Source organism: Nasonia vitripennis (assembly GCF_009193385.2).
Source record: "Nasonia vitripennis strain AsymCx chromosome 4 unlocalized genomic scaffold, Nvit_psr_1.1 chr4_random0009, whole genome shotgun sequence".
NCBI classification, from domain to species: Eukaryota; Metazoa; Arthropoda; class Insecta; order Hymenoptera; family Pteromalidae; genus Nasonia; species Nasonia vitripennis.
This window is the reverse complement of record NW_022279645.1, coordinates 677,621-696,128: the sequence shown is the minus strand read 5'-3', so window position 1 is coordinate 696,128 and position 18,508 is coordinate 677,621. Positions and strand designations below refer to the sequence as shown.

The 18,508-nt window shown below is 39.1% G+C and overlaps 1 protein-coding gene across 6 annotated transcripts in view; it reads left to right on the top strand.

Annotated features, from left to right (window-relative positions):
• LOC100680431 (sphingomyelin phosphodiesterase) overlaps window positions 1-18,508 on the top strand; it is a 342,073-nt gene that overhangs the window by 221,691 nt on the left and 101,874 nt on the right. For all 6 annotated transcript variants that reach the window (XM_031930127.2, XM_031930124.2, XM_032602052.1 and 3 more), the window contains one exon: window positions 401-593. In XM_031930127.2, the coding sequence (XP_031785987.1) occupies window positions 401-593 (193 nt within the window). The remainder of the gene's footprint in view (window positions 1-400; window positions 594-18,508) is intronic.

The following is an 18,508-nucleotide window of genomic DNA, read 5'->3' as shown; positions in this document are numbered from 1 at the left end:
GTCTTATCCGGCGGTTCGTTGTATGTTTTTGCCATTTTAGACTTATTGTTTATGATAAATTCATATTTTAATGACCACGTGTTTATGTATCATAAGCCACTGTACTACAGTGTACAAATCTCCATCTATGATAATAAGCGCGGCCTGGCCTGTAATAAAAAGAATATTTTAGCTTGCAAAGAATTTTCGATTTATTTAGGTTATATGAAAAAAATTGTAGCCAGAATGTAGTCATTTAGGTTTAACAAAATCCCAGTTCAATGCTATAGGATGTCAATGAATGTTATTAGAGTGATACAAGTGAGCTACACATTTTTTAGTATAAGGACATGCATAATTGTTATTCCAGAATGTTGTTCCTATATAGATTGATAGAAATCTCTTTTGATTTTTTTAATAGGTATGAGTCAACGATAACTGCACAGTTTTTTGGACATACTCATTACGATGAATTTGAAGTCTTTTATGATACAGCAGATCTTGGGCGAGCCTTAAGTATTGCATACATTGGTCCCTCCGTTTCACCATATTATGACCTTAATCCTGGTTATCGGATTTATTACGTTGACGGTGATCATCCTAAAACCACTAGGGTAAGTAACAATGTGTTTTAATATAAAAAAAAAATTAATAAATAAAATTATAGTTTATTGGTTTTTAATGGTTGATAACTTATTAAAATTTAACTGCTGATTATTACTCATAAAGTAACATAAAATTATTATTTGAATTTAGTTTATTTATTGCTTACCTCGCCCCATGTCCCTCTGGGCTAAGGCACTATTAAAATTTAATCTCTCTCTCTCTCTCTCTCTCTCTCTCTCTCTCTCTCTTTCTCTCTATTTTTAACCTCCGGAGCCTTGCAGGGCACGTAAACGCAAATAAGCTCGCAAAGGCAAAGCCTGATGACTTGCTTTTGGCAAGCTCGACGACCGCTTACACGTGCGTGCGAGATTCAAAAGTAGATAACTCTTTATACGGAATGGCAGCCAGCTTATAAAGAATTTACTCGCAGTATTAAATTTTACAAGAAAGGACTACAGTTGAGATTCCGAGTAACCGATACTTTTTATGTTCGACCATCTGATGCGCGATTCTTCTGGTCCAACTGTAAGCAATCTATTTTTTAATGACAGTGATAATTATAATTTAAGTATTTCTTTTTCTTGTGAAACCCTAGAAACTATCAATTAAAATCTTTAAACCTTGTACAGGTGATATTGGCGCATGTTTATTGCTAGGAAAATGATTTTAGTTCCTTCAGCGTGTATCAACAGTGTAAGACAACAGCAACAACGTGAATGTTTGTCAATGCAGCAGCAGCGGCAGCAGCAGGAGGCGGGCCGCTGTGGACCACTGTCGCTTATAACTGTGGGGTAAGTACTCGTCCTAGTAGTAATGGCAACAACCTAAACACAGTTTAGACAATGGGCTACGAGGTATTATGACCTGGCAAATATATGAACAAGATTTTGAACTAAAGTAAACTCAACGATCAGCGAACGTATTCCATGTACCATTAGGTATTACAACGGTTCCTATGTAGAGTCATAAAATACAGTTCAGGGCTTATACACCTGCGTTAATGGGTCTGGCATTCCGTTATCTTAGTTTCCGTCTATCTACCTTTGGTTTTATGAGTGGTACGTACCTAAAGCACAAACACTGGTTACATAGCTCATTAACACATATTAATTTTTTTGTCACGATATGAGGATTTGCTCGAGTAAACTACGGTCATTTTCTAAGCTGATGAGGGTTCTCCGTTCTACGAGCCTTCTTATTTACTTAAAGTTTGCTCTAAGGAGGGCCCTATTGTGTAATATCAATCTTGAGTTTTCTACAAAACTAACAATAAGATTTGGTAGCTTCTATCTGTCTATCCAAGGTAAGTGGAGCGTGAGGGGAAAGGAATGAAAAAATTAAACTATTTTTCCTTTTAATCACTTCGATGTTTCGGAGATCAATGTCGCCCTCATTAGGAAAAACTGCCAAAGTTAGGATTTATTTGATAACGGGATAAATATAAGACTCACAACACCTAAATACTGTATACACACGCCTCCTATATGGTCTCAAATGACATAACTTTGACAGTTTTTCCTGATAAGGGAGACATTGATCGCCAAAACGTCGAAGAGATTAGAAGGAAAAATTCTTTAATTTTTTTCATTCCTTTCCCTTCACACTTCACCTGCCTTGAGTAGACTGATAGAAGCTACCAAGTCTTTGCTGATAACCACCGAGGGATAAAGTCAACATAGAGGACATTCTTTTTCTCTATAAACACGCTTCCTACAAAACTCCTCTGCTCGCCCGCGCAGTCATGAGTCTTTCAAAATGACCGTCATTGAGAGAGCCAATTTACCCCGTACCATTGAAATGCAGAGGGCTACAAACGTGTAGCTAATGCACTGAGGATTCGCCATAAGCCAGTACAGAGAAAAAGTACTCGCAAGTGATATGTGCGACGAAAGACTGCGACGGTATCTGCGATGCTTATTATCGCATTGCACATTCCGGTTGGTCGCCGAATTTTATCAGAAATTGTTGACACTCGGCTTCATATAAATCGTCCATGATTACCTGGAGATCATGGTGCACGTGAGGTATACTTCTACACCGCAAGCTGCTTCATTCAAAGAAGAAAAAGATGGGGAGAAAGAAGCGCAGATACATGTAGATGATGCTTAAAAAGTTACTACTCAGCAGGCCAACGCTGAAATAGTTGTTGATGAGGATGACAACGAAAATTCTGCAACGAGACACGAGTCTCGTGCATAACACGGCATATAAATATGACTGGAGTCGGCCGCACAAGGTAAACCGCAAATATAGCGCAAATCCACACGAAGCGAGATGAGCGTACGCGAACAAGGGAAAATTGAATCCGCAACACAGACAGTGGCAACCCGGCATACACTAGCGAGCGGTGCAACCATAGTAGACAAGGTGACGAGCACAACGCGCGCCAAGCGCCGCGAATGCATTCACCTGCCAGACACGGATACCGACACACACACACACACACACACACACGCACGCACGCGCGCGTATATCCACACTACGGGGATATATAAAGCCGACCGCAAAGTGTTGAAATCAGTTCACCTCGAACTCTCGATTCGGGAAGTACCGTGATAACACGTTACTGCAAGGAGAGCCAGAGCCAGACTACCGCCGACGAAACCGTCTCGTTAGCACACGTAACGGACAGTCTGCATAGCCTACCCCTGATACTCTAGATTATTATTGTGAGCACACAAGATAACCTGGAAACTGGAGCGCCTGCAAGCCTTGTCCTCGTGAGCACACGCAAACGATACACAACAACTAATCTCTACACTGCCGTCTTGCTACTCCTTTTTTTACTGTGTGCACACAAGGCAACCAAAATCGCTACCACACAAAACATTCGGCTTGACGAAGCCGTGCTCATTCGACTTCGCTGCGACCAAATGCTCACATAACCTCACACACATGAACGGCACCGACCGACACCGACCCGTAATATTGTAGCTGTGCCGAACTACCGTAACAATAACTCTGTAACTCGACTTGTAAAGGCAAAATCTTCCTAAACTTCGTGTGATTTCATTTCTGTTACAGGTGGGTCATAAGATCAGCAATCCACAGTTGTGGTTAAATACGTTAAATATATTGTTCCACTTTTATAAAATAACAAACAGACAATACATCACCCTTTTTTTCACCGAATCCTGGTTCCGACTGCGTGCTCGACACAGAGAAAGTCAAATCGTTATAATTCTTTGTGGTAGGAGTCGGTAAACAGCAGTGGTTCGGAGTAAGGTGAATTCCCACTGGTTGAAGCTAGTGTAACTTGGACCATCCCTTTCGAGTGTGAAAATCCAGTACAAGCAGCACAGGAGGACGAAGCTTCCATAGAGGAGAAGGAGGAGAAGAAGAAGGAGAAAGACGTCGAGGAGCCCATAGAGTTGTGGAGACGAAGCTAATGAGATCGAGGACAGCGACCAGGGCAAGAATAGGCTTGGAGTTTTTCATCAGGTCATGCCCGCTTAAATAAGTCAAACCTAACATCCTCGTATTTGCTTACTCTAATCATAAGCAGGAACGATCGCGTCGGTATTTCGATCTCTAGTGATTATTTCGCAGTGTTCGGAATGGCTATCTTATCGTATGGCGAATACACTCACAGGCGATGATTTGTGGTTTCTGGTGGGTGGACTCGTATAGAGCAATGCTAATTTTAGATTTTATTAAGTAATTTAAGAAAAACTTAATCATTGTAAGCGTTTCTCAGCGAAAATCGAGACAATCTATGCCTGCCAAGAGCGCTCGTTGTAGGCGAAGCAAAAATTACGCTTTAATTAAGCGATACTCTTGATGAGCGCGGAATGGAATGTCGTACGCGACGCTTGTAGATAACTACAGCGTCAGCGAGCTGTAAAATTGTGCCAGGATGCCGACCTCATAAAGGCTGTGGGTTACAAGAGCTTCGGGAATTTCAGCATTATTTTACTACTCGCGGTATAGCTATACTTGCTTACGAGAAAAACTCAATGGTCAGTGTGGTGAAGCACTATTTTTCGACAGAAGCACTGATGACTGCACAACCTTTATATTTTTGTTGCACTCTGTTTTACATTACGATTTGATCGTCAATATTTTTGGAGCTACAAAGGCGAAATTTTTGTTTTACCTTCAGAATGCGCATTGTGTAATCGGAGTTTTTCCGGCAATGTATGTTTTCGCAACCATTCCAGAAAATTTAGTCGCTGTGTACGATGCCAAGGCAAACGAGCGTATTCTGTATACAGATATATGCTTATTGTATCCTAACATCTGTAAATGAGGTAGATTCCTGATCGGTCATCCGAAGGTGTATGTCAGTGAGGAGTGTGATATTTGAGCTGACTGGTGCCAACCTCAATGATTTCTCGATCGTAGATGGGCCGGTAAAATGCGAGGTTTTACTGTCAAGAAATTTATATCAGCCTCTCTTACCGATAAAAATACACTTCGCACTGTGTCGTATGGGCTGCGAAGAAATGAGGTAGAGCGATTGTTGCCACACGGCGAGAGTTGTGCGGAATCTGGGTAGGCAAAAGCTATCGAACTTATACAATATTGGTAATGGTATGGTCGAGTTTAATCCGCTCACTGGTAAAGAAGAACTTTTTTATGGTTACATTGACAATTCCTTGCGATTAAAACAGGCAGTATCGGAGTTTGTAGCTTAGTACGTTGACGTGGAATCAAAAGAGTGTTACGTTCGTGAGTATTGCAAGAACGAGGGGATATCGCTCGTTTTGTAAAAGAATCGCAAAAAATCCAGGCCTTCGTACTGTGGCAAAACTCTGTCTGAACTCGTTCTGGGGCAAGTTCGAACAGTGACATAATTTAAAACAGACGGTGATCGTAAAGAAGTGCGAAGACCAGCTTAAACTTTTAAAGGCTGAAGTTAGGAAGGTTTTAAATCTTTTACTCGTCAATGAAGAGGTAGTGTACGCGAATTCACAGTACATCAACGATGCTGTAAAGTCCACTCCATATAAGAATGTAGTACTGTGACACTGATATTTGCATATTTGTGTGTGATGATCATGCCAAGAATACAGGCCCGCGCTAGGCTCGTTACTTGGTGATATGGACGAGGAGCTTGGCGAAGGGACATTTATTACGAACTTTCTCTCCGAAATTTTATGTCTATAAAACCATAAATTTGAGAACTGGCAAGATATATCCGAAAATTGTAAAGTCAAGGGTATCTCGCTTAATTTTGCATTAAGAGTATAATTGATAATTATTTTAAGCCTAGTAAAGACAATGAGTGCATTAATCTTGAGTTTAAGACTTTAAAAAGACTAGCTGACCACATTGTTGTCACGCAAGAAGAGGTCAAGACTTGTAGCATAGTTTTAAAAAAGCGTAGGTATATTTCTCCCGGGTTATCGCTCCAGTATGTTTGCAAAAGTTAAGTAAGATCTCAAGTAAATCATAAGTATAACACGTAAGTTGTTTGTAAATAAAACCAGCGTATTATAAATTTAAGAATATCTCGTTTTTATATTAGTTTATAAATCATATCTTTAAAAAACAAATCTTTGTGTGAGTGTATCTATAATACATATGTGCATACATACAATATGTGTATGTATAATACAAAGTTTTTACAAACATATTTATCAACATTCATAAAAAAAAAGTTTTTAAAATTATAATATAACTACGACTTATTACAGCGTATCCTTCTCTTCTTTACCCTCTCATTAAAGGAGATTTGGGAGCTGAAAACACTGTTTTTCTGTCCCATATAACTTTTTGAATAAAGCTTGCAATGAAAAACCAAGACCAGAGCGCCATAGTATTGAGTTTAGAGAATCATTCTACCGAAAAAAAATACTAATCGAAATTTTGGTTTTTGTATAAGTTGTGAATACGAGCGGGTGTTTACGCGTGTTTATGCGATTACAGCACCAACCTCAAACATCAATTTTACTTATTATCTTTTTTTAATTTGAAATTTCATCAATATAATGAGCAGAGCACCATAGGTCTGAGATAAGTGAATCACTCTATCGAAAAAAAAAATGCCAATACGGCTTTTAGTATTTTTTTAGCATTCGAAATACTAAATACCCCGTGGCGGATTTGCGAAGCTATAGCTCCCACCTCCCCTTAAGTATGATTAGATTAATTTTTAGGCCTTTGCAATTCCTTAATCTTACGTGGTATACGCTTATTATCAGACCGCTAGTATTCGCGCATAAGCGGCCACGCATACATACGTATACGCGTGTAGACGTCTCACTTGTGCCGCGGATATACGTTGATGCTCGTGCTGCAAATATACGCGTATATAAGGACCACGTAAGTATATGCATATCAGTCCGTGCGCGCGCCCGCCGCTGCCGCCGCCCATTAAGGCATAATAATAAAAAGCTCTTTCCGGTAAAAAAGCGTTTTAGTCGAAAACATGGATACGCGTTGGAAACATTGTTTTATGGCGTGCACAGTAGGACCCACAAAGGCTGGCAAAAGCTAGTTCCTGAAAAAATTTGTCGATTATTTGCCGTAAATGTGCGATGCTCGCTTCGACAGGGTTCTGCTCTATTATACCTAGTGACATAAGGCCTCATAGCGAATTTAACTAGCACGGTGTAATCAAAATCAAATCAAAGACTTGCATAAACGATGATTTAAAACCGCTACCAAATTCATTAACAATATGCTTCTTCCAAGAGATGTGATGATTAAAAGAATTTTTAGTTTTTCTTTAATAAAATGATTCAAAACTTCGGAATAAAAATATTAAAAACTCAAAACATACTTATAAATAGCATTGTTCATGACCGCCATACTCTTAAATTTTAGAATGCGTAAATTGACACAAGATGCGAAGATAACTACTAAACAATTTTGAAACCTATATATATGTATGGACTCTTAAACGACATTTTATTCACTTTCATAATTAACCTTACATTGTTTTAACTAAACTTTTTCATAAACAGTATTACATATGTATATTTGTATCGGGTTTATTATGAGTATATTTATAAATTACTTTTCTTTATACTTTTATACAAACTTTACACGAATCATCGATTTTTGTCAAGTCTTACCTTTATCCTTACTTGTTTAATTCTATGATCATTCATCCTTACCGCTAAAGCATCTATATTACATTTGAACAATGTTATATTTGGACTTTTTTATAAAGCTTAATAATAATACAATACAAGTTTGTAACATAATTTATATTTTCTGAAAACTTTTTATTGTTATTTATTTATAAGTAATTAAAAGACAAAAGATTCCAGCAATCGTGATGTTGGGATATGTTCACTCTTAAAGTTTAGAGCTTTAGAACCAAAATAAAAGACTCTTCACCTCAAAGTATCAAATATTTTTGCCTAAATTTGCTGCTTCAGTCGTTTTTTATTCAGCAGTATCCAGGCGATGAAATAAATCTAGAAATCTAGGAAAAATCATGGAATTTTCTGGGACATGGAAAAGTAAAGAAAAGTTACCAAACCATGAATCAATATATAAATAGTATATTATCTAATCTAACAAGTCCATAAAATTGGAATTTTAAAATTTGTAAAATGCGTAAAATATTACATTGGGCGATAAGGGGAGAAAATAAGCGATTTCAAGCGAGGGTGAGATAAGAACACTAGTCGGAGTCAAGGACGCCAAAGACACCCCGAGACGTAGACGAGTGCTGAGAACACCTCACCCGAGTCTGAAATAGCGTTTCTCGCCATGTCCTACACCGTATTTTTCTCAACGAGGGCATGAAAGGAACCTTTTGTATGCATGAAAGTAGTATAGGTAATCGTGCAGCGGGGAGAAAAAAATGTTTTCCTTGCTTGACAATTGTTTTCTTTCCGCTCCAACTCCAACCAAGCTCGAAATGCACGATTTTCTACCCTACTTTCTAGCATAAAAGATTGTCCATTTCATGCCTATGTTGGGAAAAACAACTTTATTATATATAAAGTATATTTCGATAAAAATCGCTGATGACTTGGCGGGAGAGCTCCAGGAGCGTTTGTCTCGCTCATGCAATGTTTTGTTCTACAGCGTACCTGTGGATTCTTTCTCTGATCTGGATAAGGTTAAGCAGTGCCTGGTCCAGATCTCTAACATCAATCTGGCTAATCTTTCGATCAAGAAATTCCCCAGACCATCGGCTCGAAGAACGGTACCTCCTATCCTGATCAGATTTGGGTCTCAGTTTGAGGCTCTGAGAGTTGTGAGCAATCGGAAACGGATTGCTGGTGGTGTGGAGGTAGCTACTGACCGTACTAGACTTCAGAGAAAGCGGTTTAAAAGGCTCTGTGTTAAGGCTGACACTCACAACAGGGCAAATCCGGACTCGAGGAAGGTTGTTCGTTATATCCATGGGACGCCTACCCTGGTGGATGCTAGGACGAGCTCCAGCAGAAAAGTTTCAAAAAACTAGGCAGCAGAGAGTCAGCTGAGGAAGAGAGAATCCTATTATACTATCAGAATGCTCACTCGGTTAGTAGCCATACTAAAGTGTCTTTATTTAAATCTAACTTCTACCAACTCTCTTCTCTTCGTAAACGTCACCCGTGGTTTACCACGGCTCTTCGTGACCTCTTGACTGAACGGGACAGACTTTACAGAAGGTTTCGCAGAACTTGTCTACCTTGTGATCGATATTTTTATAGAGTAGCAAGGGACGACGCTCACAGACAGGTTGAGGAGGCCAGGCTGAATTATTATTATTCACGCCTGTCAACCCTAACTGATGTCGCTGAGATCTGGAGAGAGCTTGAGAACCTTGGAATCACTACCTCTAAAGCACCATCACCTTCTCGCTTCTCTACAGATGACCTCAACAAACACTTTAGTTCCATCTCAAATGATCCACTGACTCCTGCAGTTGAGGTTTTTCTGCGTACCCTTGAGAGTCTAGACTTCCCTGAGCATTTCAACTTGAAGGTTATTACAGAATCGGACGTTTTGGCTGCTGTGTCGCACTTCCACACCCAGGCCAGAGGCAACGATGGCATCCCACAGTTTGTAATTTCAAAGGCACTGTCCGTACTCGCTCCTTTACTATGTCGAATTTTCAACATGTCCTTGAGCGAGTCACGCTTCCCCTCTGCCTGGAAGATGTCGTTGGTGCAAGCACTGAACAAGGTCAGTTCACCAACAGCCCTGACTGACTACCGTCCAATTTCTCTCCTCTGTTTTTTATCAAAGGCGCTGGAGTGGCTGGTGCACAGGCAAGTCTCGGAATATCTTGAATCAAGACTACTCATTGACAACCTACAAACAGGCTTCCGCACCGGTCACAGCATACAGTCTGGCTTAATTAAGCTGACTGATGATGTAAGGCTTGGCATAAACAAAAAGAAAGTCACGCTTCTGTTTCTATTTGATTTCAGCAAGACGTTTGATACGGTGTGTCACGTCAGGCTCCTGAGAAAGCTATCCTCTTTCGGCTTCTCCAAGCAGTCATCCGCTGGCTTGCATCTTACCTTACGGGAAGAAAGCAGGTCGTTATTGGTGACAACGACGAGCTCTCCACCTTCCGGCTCCTGAACACCGGTGTCCCGCAGAGATCGGTTCTAGGTCCCCTGCTGTTCGCGTTGTACATCAATGACATTGGTTTTTGCCTGGATTCAGATGTGTCCCATCTAATCTATGCGGATGACTTGCAAATATACAGCCTATGCCACCTTGAGGAGCTCGATTCTTGTTCTGACAAGATGAGAGCTAATGCCGAAAGGATAATGGGCTGGGCTGCACAAAATCACCTTAAACTTAATGAAAACTAAGGCAATCGTCCTGGGCTCCCCCTACTATATTAATGATTTACAAACTGTTGCTAACACCTACATCAACATAGGGGAGCCCAGGTCGACTATGAATCATCCGTGCGCAATCTGGGGTTGGTGCTTGACTCCAAACTAACGTTGGAAGAGCACGTTACACAACTATGCAAACGTGCTCACTCATTAATGTATAGGCTTTACTTTTTCAGGAAAAGTACCAATCTCAGGTTGCGTAAACATCTCGTGCAAGCACTCCTATTTCCAATCATCGACTACTGCTCATTGGTATACTGTGACCTGACCCAAGAACTTGACACAAAACTCCAGAGACTCGTAAACACGGGAATTCAATACATCTATGGTGTAAGGAGGGACGAGCATATCTCCCCCTACAGGCGTGAACTGAAATGGCTTACAACTGCCGGACGTAGAAAGTACTTTGCAGCCTGTTTTCTACGAAAACTGTTTAACACAGCTGTGCCTTCTTACAACTTGGCCTTTTTTGACTTTCACGTCGCGCACAGGCCTGTGAGGGGGGAGGTAACGCCTCTGGACATCCCGACTTTCAAGACGGAGACGCTGAAAGGTTCATTCCATATAAGCGCCTCATACCTCTGGAACTCGCTACCATCACGCCTTCGCAACACTAAATCCATGTCACACTTCAAACAATTAGCTAAAGAATATTTGTATGCACTTGAAAACTCATAATCATCTCACAAACACACAAACACACACTACACTCCTCCACTCTATATATATATATATATATATATATATATATATATATATATATATATATATATATATATATATATATGTGTGTATGTATATACAGGGTGACCCAATTTAAACGGGCACCGCTCATAACTCGTCAGGGACAGCCACAATCGAAAAAATGGTAGAGACCAAAGTTGTAGGATATCGAGGGGACAACCCGATGGTGACCTTGGATTTGACCTTGAACGCGTTTTTCAAGGTCATTTGAAGGTCAACTTTGGTTTTTTAAATAGGAACCCCATTCTTTTATTGCGGGAATGGAAAGAGCGGTAAATTTTACGTTCAGAATGGTATGTTCGGTTGCGGCACTGAAGGTCATCGCAAGGTCATGCAGCCAGAATGAAACCCCGCCTACGTAATTCCTCTAGCAACGCCAAATTAAAAAAAAGTGGTAGAGACCAAAGTTGTTGTATAGGGGGGGGGGGGAGAATTGTGACCTCGAATTTGAGCCAGTCTCCTACAAGGTCATTTCAAGGTCAAATTATTTTTTTTCAAACATCACCCACTTTTTCGACTCCGGATCCTGAAAGCGTGTAAAATGTTGCACTTTAAACGAAGTAGTAAATTTAAAATAGAAGAAAAGATTTTAATCATTTAGCGTACCATTTCCTGCGTTTTGTCATCATTATAAAACTTGATGTCCAGGACCCACGACGAGGACGTAGCAGGGTGGATTTTCAGGTCCCATTTTGATCCGGCCGATGAAGGCAAGACGTGAAGACACCGGCCGATTAAGGCAAGAATCATAGCCCGGCCGATGAAGGCAAGACGTGAAGACACCGGCCGATTAAGGCAAGAATCATAGCCCGGCCGATGAAGGCAAGACGTGAAGACACCGGCCGATTAAGGCAAGAATCATAGCCCGGCCGATGAAGGCAAGACGTGAAGACACCGGCCGATTAAGGCAAGAATCATAGCCCGGCCGATGAAGGCAAGACGTGAAGACACCGGCCGATTAAGGCAAGAATCATAGCCCGGCCGATGAAGGCAAGACGTGAAGACACCGGCAGATTCTGGCTGCAGGACATTGAGATGACCTTCAGTGCCGCAACCGAACATACCATTCTGAACGTAAAATTTACTGCTCTTTCCATTCCCGCAATAAAAGAATGGGGTTCCTATTTAAAAATCCAAAGTTGACCTTCAAATGACCTTGAAAAACGCGTTCAAGGTCAAATTCAAGGTCACCATCGCGTTGTCCCCTCGATATCCTACAACTTTGGTCTCTACCAATTTTTTTAATTTGGCGTTGCTAGAGGAATTACGTAGGCGGGGTTTCATTCTGGCTGCATGACCTTGCGATGACCTTCAGTGCCGCAACCGAACATACCATTCTGAACGTAAAATTTACCGCTCTTTCCATTCCCGCAATAAAAGAATGGGGTTCCTATATAAAAAACCAAAGTTGACCTTCAAATGACCTTGAAAAACGCGTTCAAAGTCAAATCCAAGGTCAACATCGGGTTGCCCCTTCGATATCCTACAACTTTGGTCTCTACCATTTTTTCGATTGTGGCTGTCCCTGACGAGTTATGAGCGGTGCCCGTTTAAATTGGGTCACCCTGTATATATATATATATATATATATATATATATATATATATATCATTTCACATTCACTCTATACAGGGTGTTTCATTTTAATCCGACCACGACAAAAAACCATGGAAAAACTAATTTTAACGAAAAATGACCTGAACAAAAGTTGAAGGGGGTAAAGGGGGCCATCTAATGACACAAACACCTATGACCTTGAACTCCATTTTTAATGTCATTTGAGGGTATTTTAGTTTATCCTATCTTTAGCGTTACTCAGCTCAACAAGGGCAACTAGCACGGGTTAGAGAACGTCGTAATTACAACGAAGATGATCTTCGTGTAATGGTCGTTTTAGCAATGGTTCATTTGAATCCCCACGTTAGTACCCGTGAAATTCAAAGGCAAAGTGGTATACCTATGGCTACTGCTTGGAGAATACTGAGAAGTCAACGTTATCATCCATATCATATTACTTTGACTCAGGATCTCACACCTGCTGATATGAGGTTAAGGCTACAGTTTTGCCAATGGGCACGACAAATGATTGCTAATGATCGTCACTTTTTTCAATACGTAATGTTTTCTAATGAAGCAAAATTCAAAAGCAATGGAGAACTTAACCGACACTACTGTCATTATTGGTCGAATGTTAATCCGCATTGGTACAGGCAGATATATAACCAAAATCGTTGGAGTCTTGATGTTTGGTGTGGAATTGTTAACGGATACCTTGTAGGCCCATACTTTTTCGAAGAAAATGTAAATGGCCATAATTTTTTACAGTTCCTGAGATAACGTCTTCCAGTACTTCTTGAAGAAGTAGATTTATACACAAGAGCAAGAATGTGGATTCAATTAGATGGAGCTTCTGCGCACTATGCTCGAATAGTTAGACAATATCTTAATCAAAATTACCGTGACAGGTGGATTGGACGCACTGGACGTGGAGATTTAGGTGTTCGATGGCCACCGAGATCTCCAGATATGACATCACCCGATTTCTATTTGTGGGGGTATTTGAAAGATGTTGTTTATGAACATGAAACTACAACGAGGGAAGATATGATCCACATAATTCAAACCGCTTGTGAAAACATCCTAAGAGCTGTATTACTCAGAACAGTAGAACATTTTCAGCAGCGAATTGAATTGTGTATCCAACAAAATGGTGGTGTCTTTGAGCACCTGCGTTGAATTTTGAGCAAAAGTGAGAGGCAAGGGGACTCACTCTAATTAAGCACCCTGAAAAGTGAGAGGCAAGGGGACTCACTCTAATCAAGCACCCCGAAAAGTGAGAGGCAAGGGGACTCACTCTAATCAAGCACCCCAAAGGGAACACAATCCTATTACGTCCACGTCGTTGTTCCTGGGCAACACTAAAGTTAGGATATAAATATGGACTCCACATAACATTTCGTTCAAGGTCAAGGATCGAGTTCAAGGTCATAGGTGTTTGTGTCATTCGATGGCCCCCTTTACCCCCTTCAACTTTTGTTAAGGTCATTTTTCGTTAAAATTAGTTTTTCCATGGTTTTTTGTCGTGGTCGGATTAAAATGAAACACCCTGTATATATATCATCTCTCACACACACAAAAATTATAACTTGTTTTACTTTATACTGTTATTTTGAATTGTACAACACAATGTACAGAAATAAAACTTATTTAATCTAATCTCTTCCTGACATTATTATTCTAACGGAAACATGGCTTCAACCGGGCTTTGCTTCCAGCGATCTTAGCCTGAAGAACTACAGCGTATTCAGACATGATAGGAATCTGCCTGCTTATGCTGTCTCACGTGGAGGTGGTGTGCTTATTGCTGTCAAGAGCTCTATTCCAGCGTTGAAAGTGGATGTGAATTCTACAACTGAGCAGCTGTTCATACAACTTCCTTCCAGAAGGCTCATATCGGGTGCTTGTTTTTTCCAGCCAAGGTCTGACTGCACTCTATTCAAGGATCACTCCTTGTGTGTTGAGCAGCTATCGATAAATTCAAGGATCACAAATTTGTCTTTGCAGGTGACTACAATCTTTCACATCTGTCCTGGAATGCTGATCTGCTGACCTTCAAGGCCACTGTCTATATAGAGCCAAATCAGAAGTTATCTGCTGAGTGCATCTGCTCCACATACTCTTCACTGAATCACATCCAGCACCTGCCTTCTCTGGATAGCAAGGGCTACTCGCTCGACCTGCTGTTTGCGCCTAATGGACGTGTATCTTCACTGGATCTTCAAGACCACATTCTTCCTCCTGACTCTCATCACGCTGCTCATCTCTTGAAAATCGCTTTGCCTTGCGCGCCAAGTCAAATTTGTAATGTTCGCAAACGTAATTTTTATGCGGCTGATTATAGCGCAATTAATCCCTCGCTACACCTTGTAAATTCGGATTCTGTCCTCGGGAAAGGGGAAGGGGGGGGGGGGGTGATATTGACTCCATTGTTGATCGCTTCTATGATAATGTAAATAGTATTATTGAAAGTCATGTCCCTTTCTCGAGTCAGCGCTCCGATACCTATCCCGGTTGGTACGACGCTGAGCTCATTGCTGCGATTTGTAATAAGAAAAAGGCTCATTGCCTCTAAAAGAAGTCGCGCGATGCCTCGCATCAAATCGAATTTAAGCGACTGAGAGCTGTTTGTATTCGTATGTCTTGTTCTAAGTATCGTGCGTTTATCGAGGCCACGGAGGCCAAGATTAAATATAATATTCGGGTATTCTGGGCGTTTGTCAGAGGTCTGCGCAGTGAATCATGGATGACATCCTGGCATCCTGGCTCACTTCATAAAATGCTGTTGGTCTGCCCTAGAGGGACTTATTGTTGGTCTATTTAAGAGGATTTTAACGGCTGGTCATTTTCCTAGCAGGTTTAAACTAACTTACTAGCAAAGACGCTCGCTTCGCTCGCGATTTACATATTGTTTAAAATGATATTCAATCATTCGATGTGTTATTATTAAATATACTGTTAAATATTAGATGTATCTTCGATGATAATTCATTTTTGTAGAACGTTTTTGAAATGGTTCAATTAGATTGTCGCATTGACAAATTTCAAATAATCAAAACCCACGATTTTAAAAACGTTTCATAAAAATCAAGTGGCGCGGCAGCGCAACGAAGGCGAGTTTGAAAAGCAGACGAAGCCGCGTCGCCCGCGCTACTATTTACTTCTATGTTGGGGTTCGCATTTTTCATTACAAAGAAATAAATGCGTTTCTTTGTTGTCTCTAATATATTTTGACTTATATCATGTTTTAGTATGCCAAACTATGATTTTCAACAAAAATATTGATGAAAACAGCTACCTTTGATATAATACACAAGTGTGTCATTCACGAAATGCTCAAATCAAATTCAAAAATGTTAGGACCGTTAAGTTAGCCGCAACAAGTGTGAGGACCGTAAAGTTGGCCACGCAGCTATATACAGATGGATATTGCTTTCTCATCGGTTTTCTGCATGCTCGCTCACATGTAGTTTCTAGTGTCTAGGTGTAGAAATAATTTGAGGGCGGTGTCTAGGTGTACAGGGTGGTCAATGACGAAGTCTAGGTGGTGCTCTCCGTAATTTTTTATGTCTAGGTAAATACATCATTCGAGGGCGGTGTCTAGGTCTACGGGGTGGCCGATGACGAGGTCTAGGTGGTGCGCTCCGTGGTTTTTGGTGTCTAGGTGTAGAAATTATTCGAGGGTAGTGTATCAGAACGATCAGTGATTTTATTTCATAGTCATAAAAATGTTACAAAAAAGCCATGGTCGAAAGGTGCTAAAGATGCATTTATTTTATTTTTAAGAGAAATATGAAATACTAAAAAAGAAATACTAAAAATGTCTAAAATCTCTGAAAAAAATTAACTTTTAAAAAAGTAAAAGGTTAGGCGAGTTTGATATATTCTGCAACAACATTACAGATAAAAAAGAACTGAGATATATCAAACAAAGCAAGAAAATTGTTTTGTTAATATCAAGGGCTTACTTAACTTAAAGTTAAGTTATATAATAATCTATTAGGAACAACTATCAAGATACTTACTACGAAATTTGCCATGCCCGTTTCATTTTGTTTTCTGGTAAACTAAAATTTTCTTTTTATGTATGATATGAACCGTGATATAAACACTTCAAGTACAATAAAAAAGGCATAGCAAGTTACGTAGTAAGTATCTTGAGAGTTGTTCCTAATTGATCATTATATAACTTTAACTTAAGTAAGCCCTTGATATAAACACAACAATTTTTTCGCTTTATTATGATTAAATATAGTAAACTTGACTTTGTTTGATTGATCTCAATTCTTTTTTTATCTGTAATTTTGTTGCAGAATATATCAAACTCGCCTAATCTTTTACTTAAAAAAAAAAAGTTATTTACATAACGTGATGATTAAATATTTTATTTCAATGAATGTTCCGTTCATTACAATGGCCTGAACTGATAATGCTGCTAATTTATTAATTAATGGAAAAACTGTTTATAGTATTTTCAAATTACCATTAAATATTAATGAACAAACAACGTGTAATATTTGTCCTAATTCAAGATATGGTGAACATATTGAAAATGTAAAAAAAATTTGGGATGAAATATCAATTGTTTCAAAACATGCTTTTGAAGCAATTGATGAATGTTTTCGTGATACATGTTAAAATGACCTCCCTTTTGCGGGGAAAGTTATTTTAATATCTGATGTCTTTAGACAAACCCTGCCTATAGTACGGCATAGAAACAGAAAAACAATCCTTGAAACATGTGTAAAAAGGAGTTTTTTATGGTTAAAATTTTCAAGACTATCTTCAAGTGAGAATCTACGATTACAAAATCCAGATAATAAATTTTTAAAATTGGTTACTTGCCATACGTGAAAACAAAAGTATGACTAAATATGAATTACAAAATAATATAAGAGAAACACCAAAACAATTTATTTGTAATAGTGATTTAATGACAGAAATTTTTGGACATAAAATTGATCCTAATGATTCGACATTAAAAAATAAAGTAATATTGTCACCGTTAAATTCTAATGTACTAAAAATAAATGAAAGTATAGTTGAAAGAATAGATGGAGACCACTATATAAACTATAGTGATGATCGAATCCAAAGTGACGCAGATGACAAATTGACAAACACGATACCTGCAGAATTTTAGAATTCATTAACACCTAATGGATTGCCACCACATAAATTAATATTAAAAAAAGGTGCAATAATTAGTTGCTTAAGAAATTTAGACATTGACGGTGGTCTTTGCAATGGTACAAGATTGATAATTACAGATATGAAACAATATGTTCTTACAGCAAAAATTATTACTGGAAAATATTCCGATAAACAAGTATTATTGCCTCCATCACTAGATGAAATACCATTTGGTATAGTTAGAAGGCAATTTCCAATAAGACTTAGCTTTGCTATGGAAGTAAATAAATCTCAAGGCCAATCGTTTAACAAAGTTGGTTTATATTTATCCACTCCAGTATTGAGTCACGGTCAGTTAGTTATATGTTGCACTATCAAAAACAACATCAAAAGAGAAATTAAAAATTTTTAAATGATGAATCTGCATTCAAAAATAATAAAAATATTACAAATAATGAATGTAAAAAATGAAAATTAAATGACGAAATGAAAATTTACACAAAAAACATAGTCTATTCTGAAATATTCAGAAATTAATTATATTAACTAGCAAAAACGCTCGCTTCGCTCGCGATATACTAGATGTGCACTCGATGTCAGTTAATTGTTATGGAACGTTTTTGAAATGCTCTAATCAGATTGCCAGATCGGTAAATTCTAACCAATTAAAAGCACGATTTCTAAAATATTGCACGAGAATTAACTACCGTCAAGTACAAATAAATATATTCAATACAGCC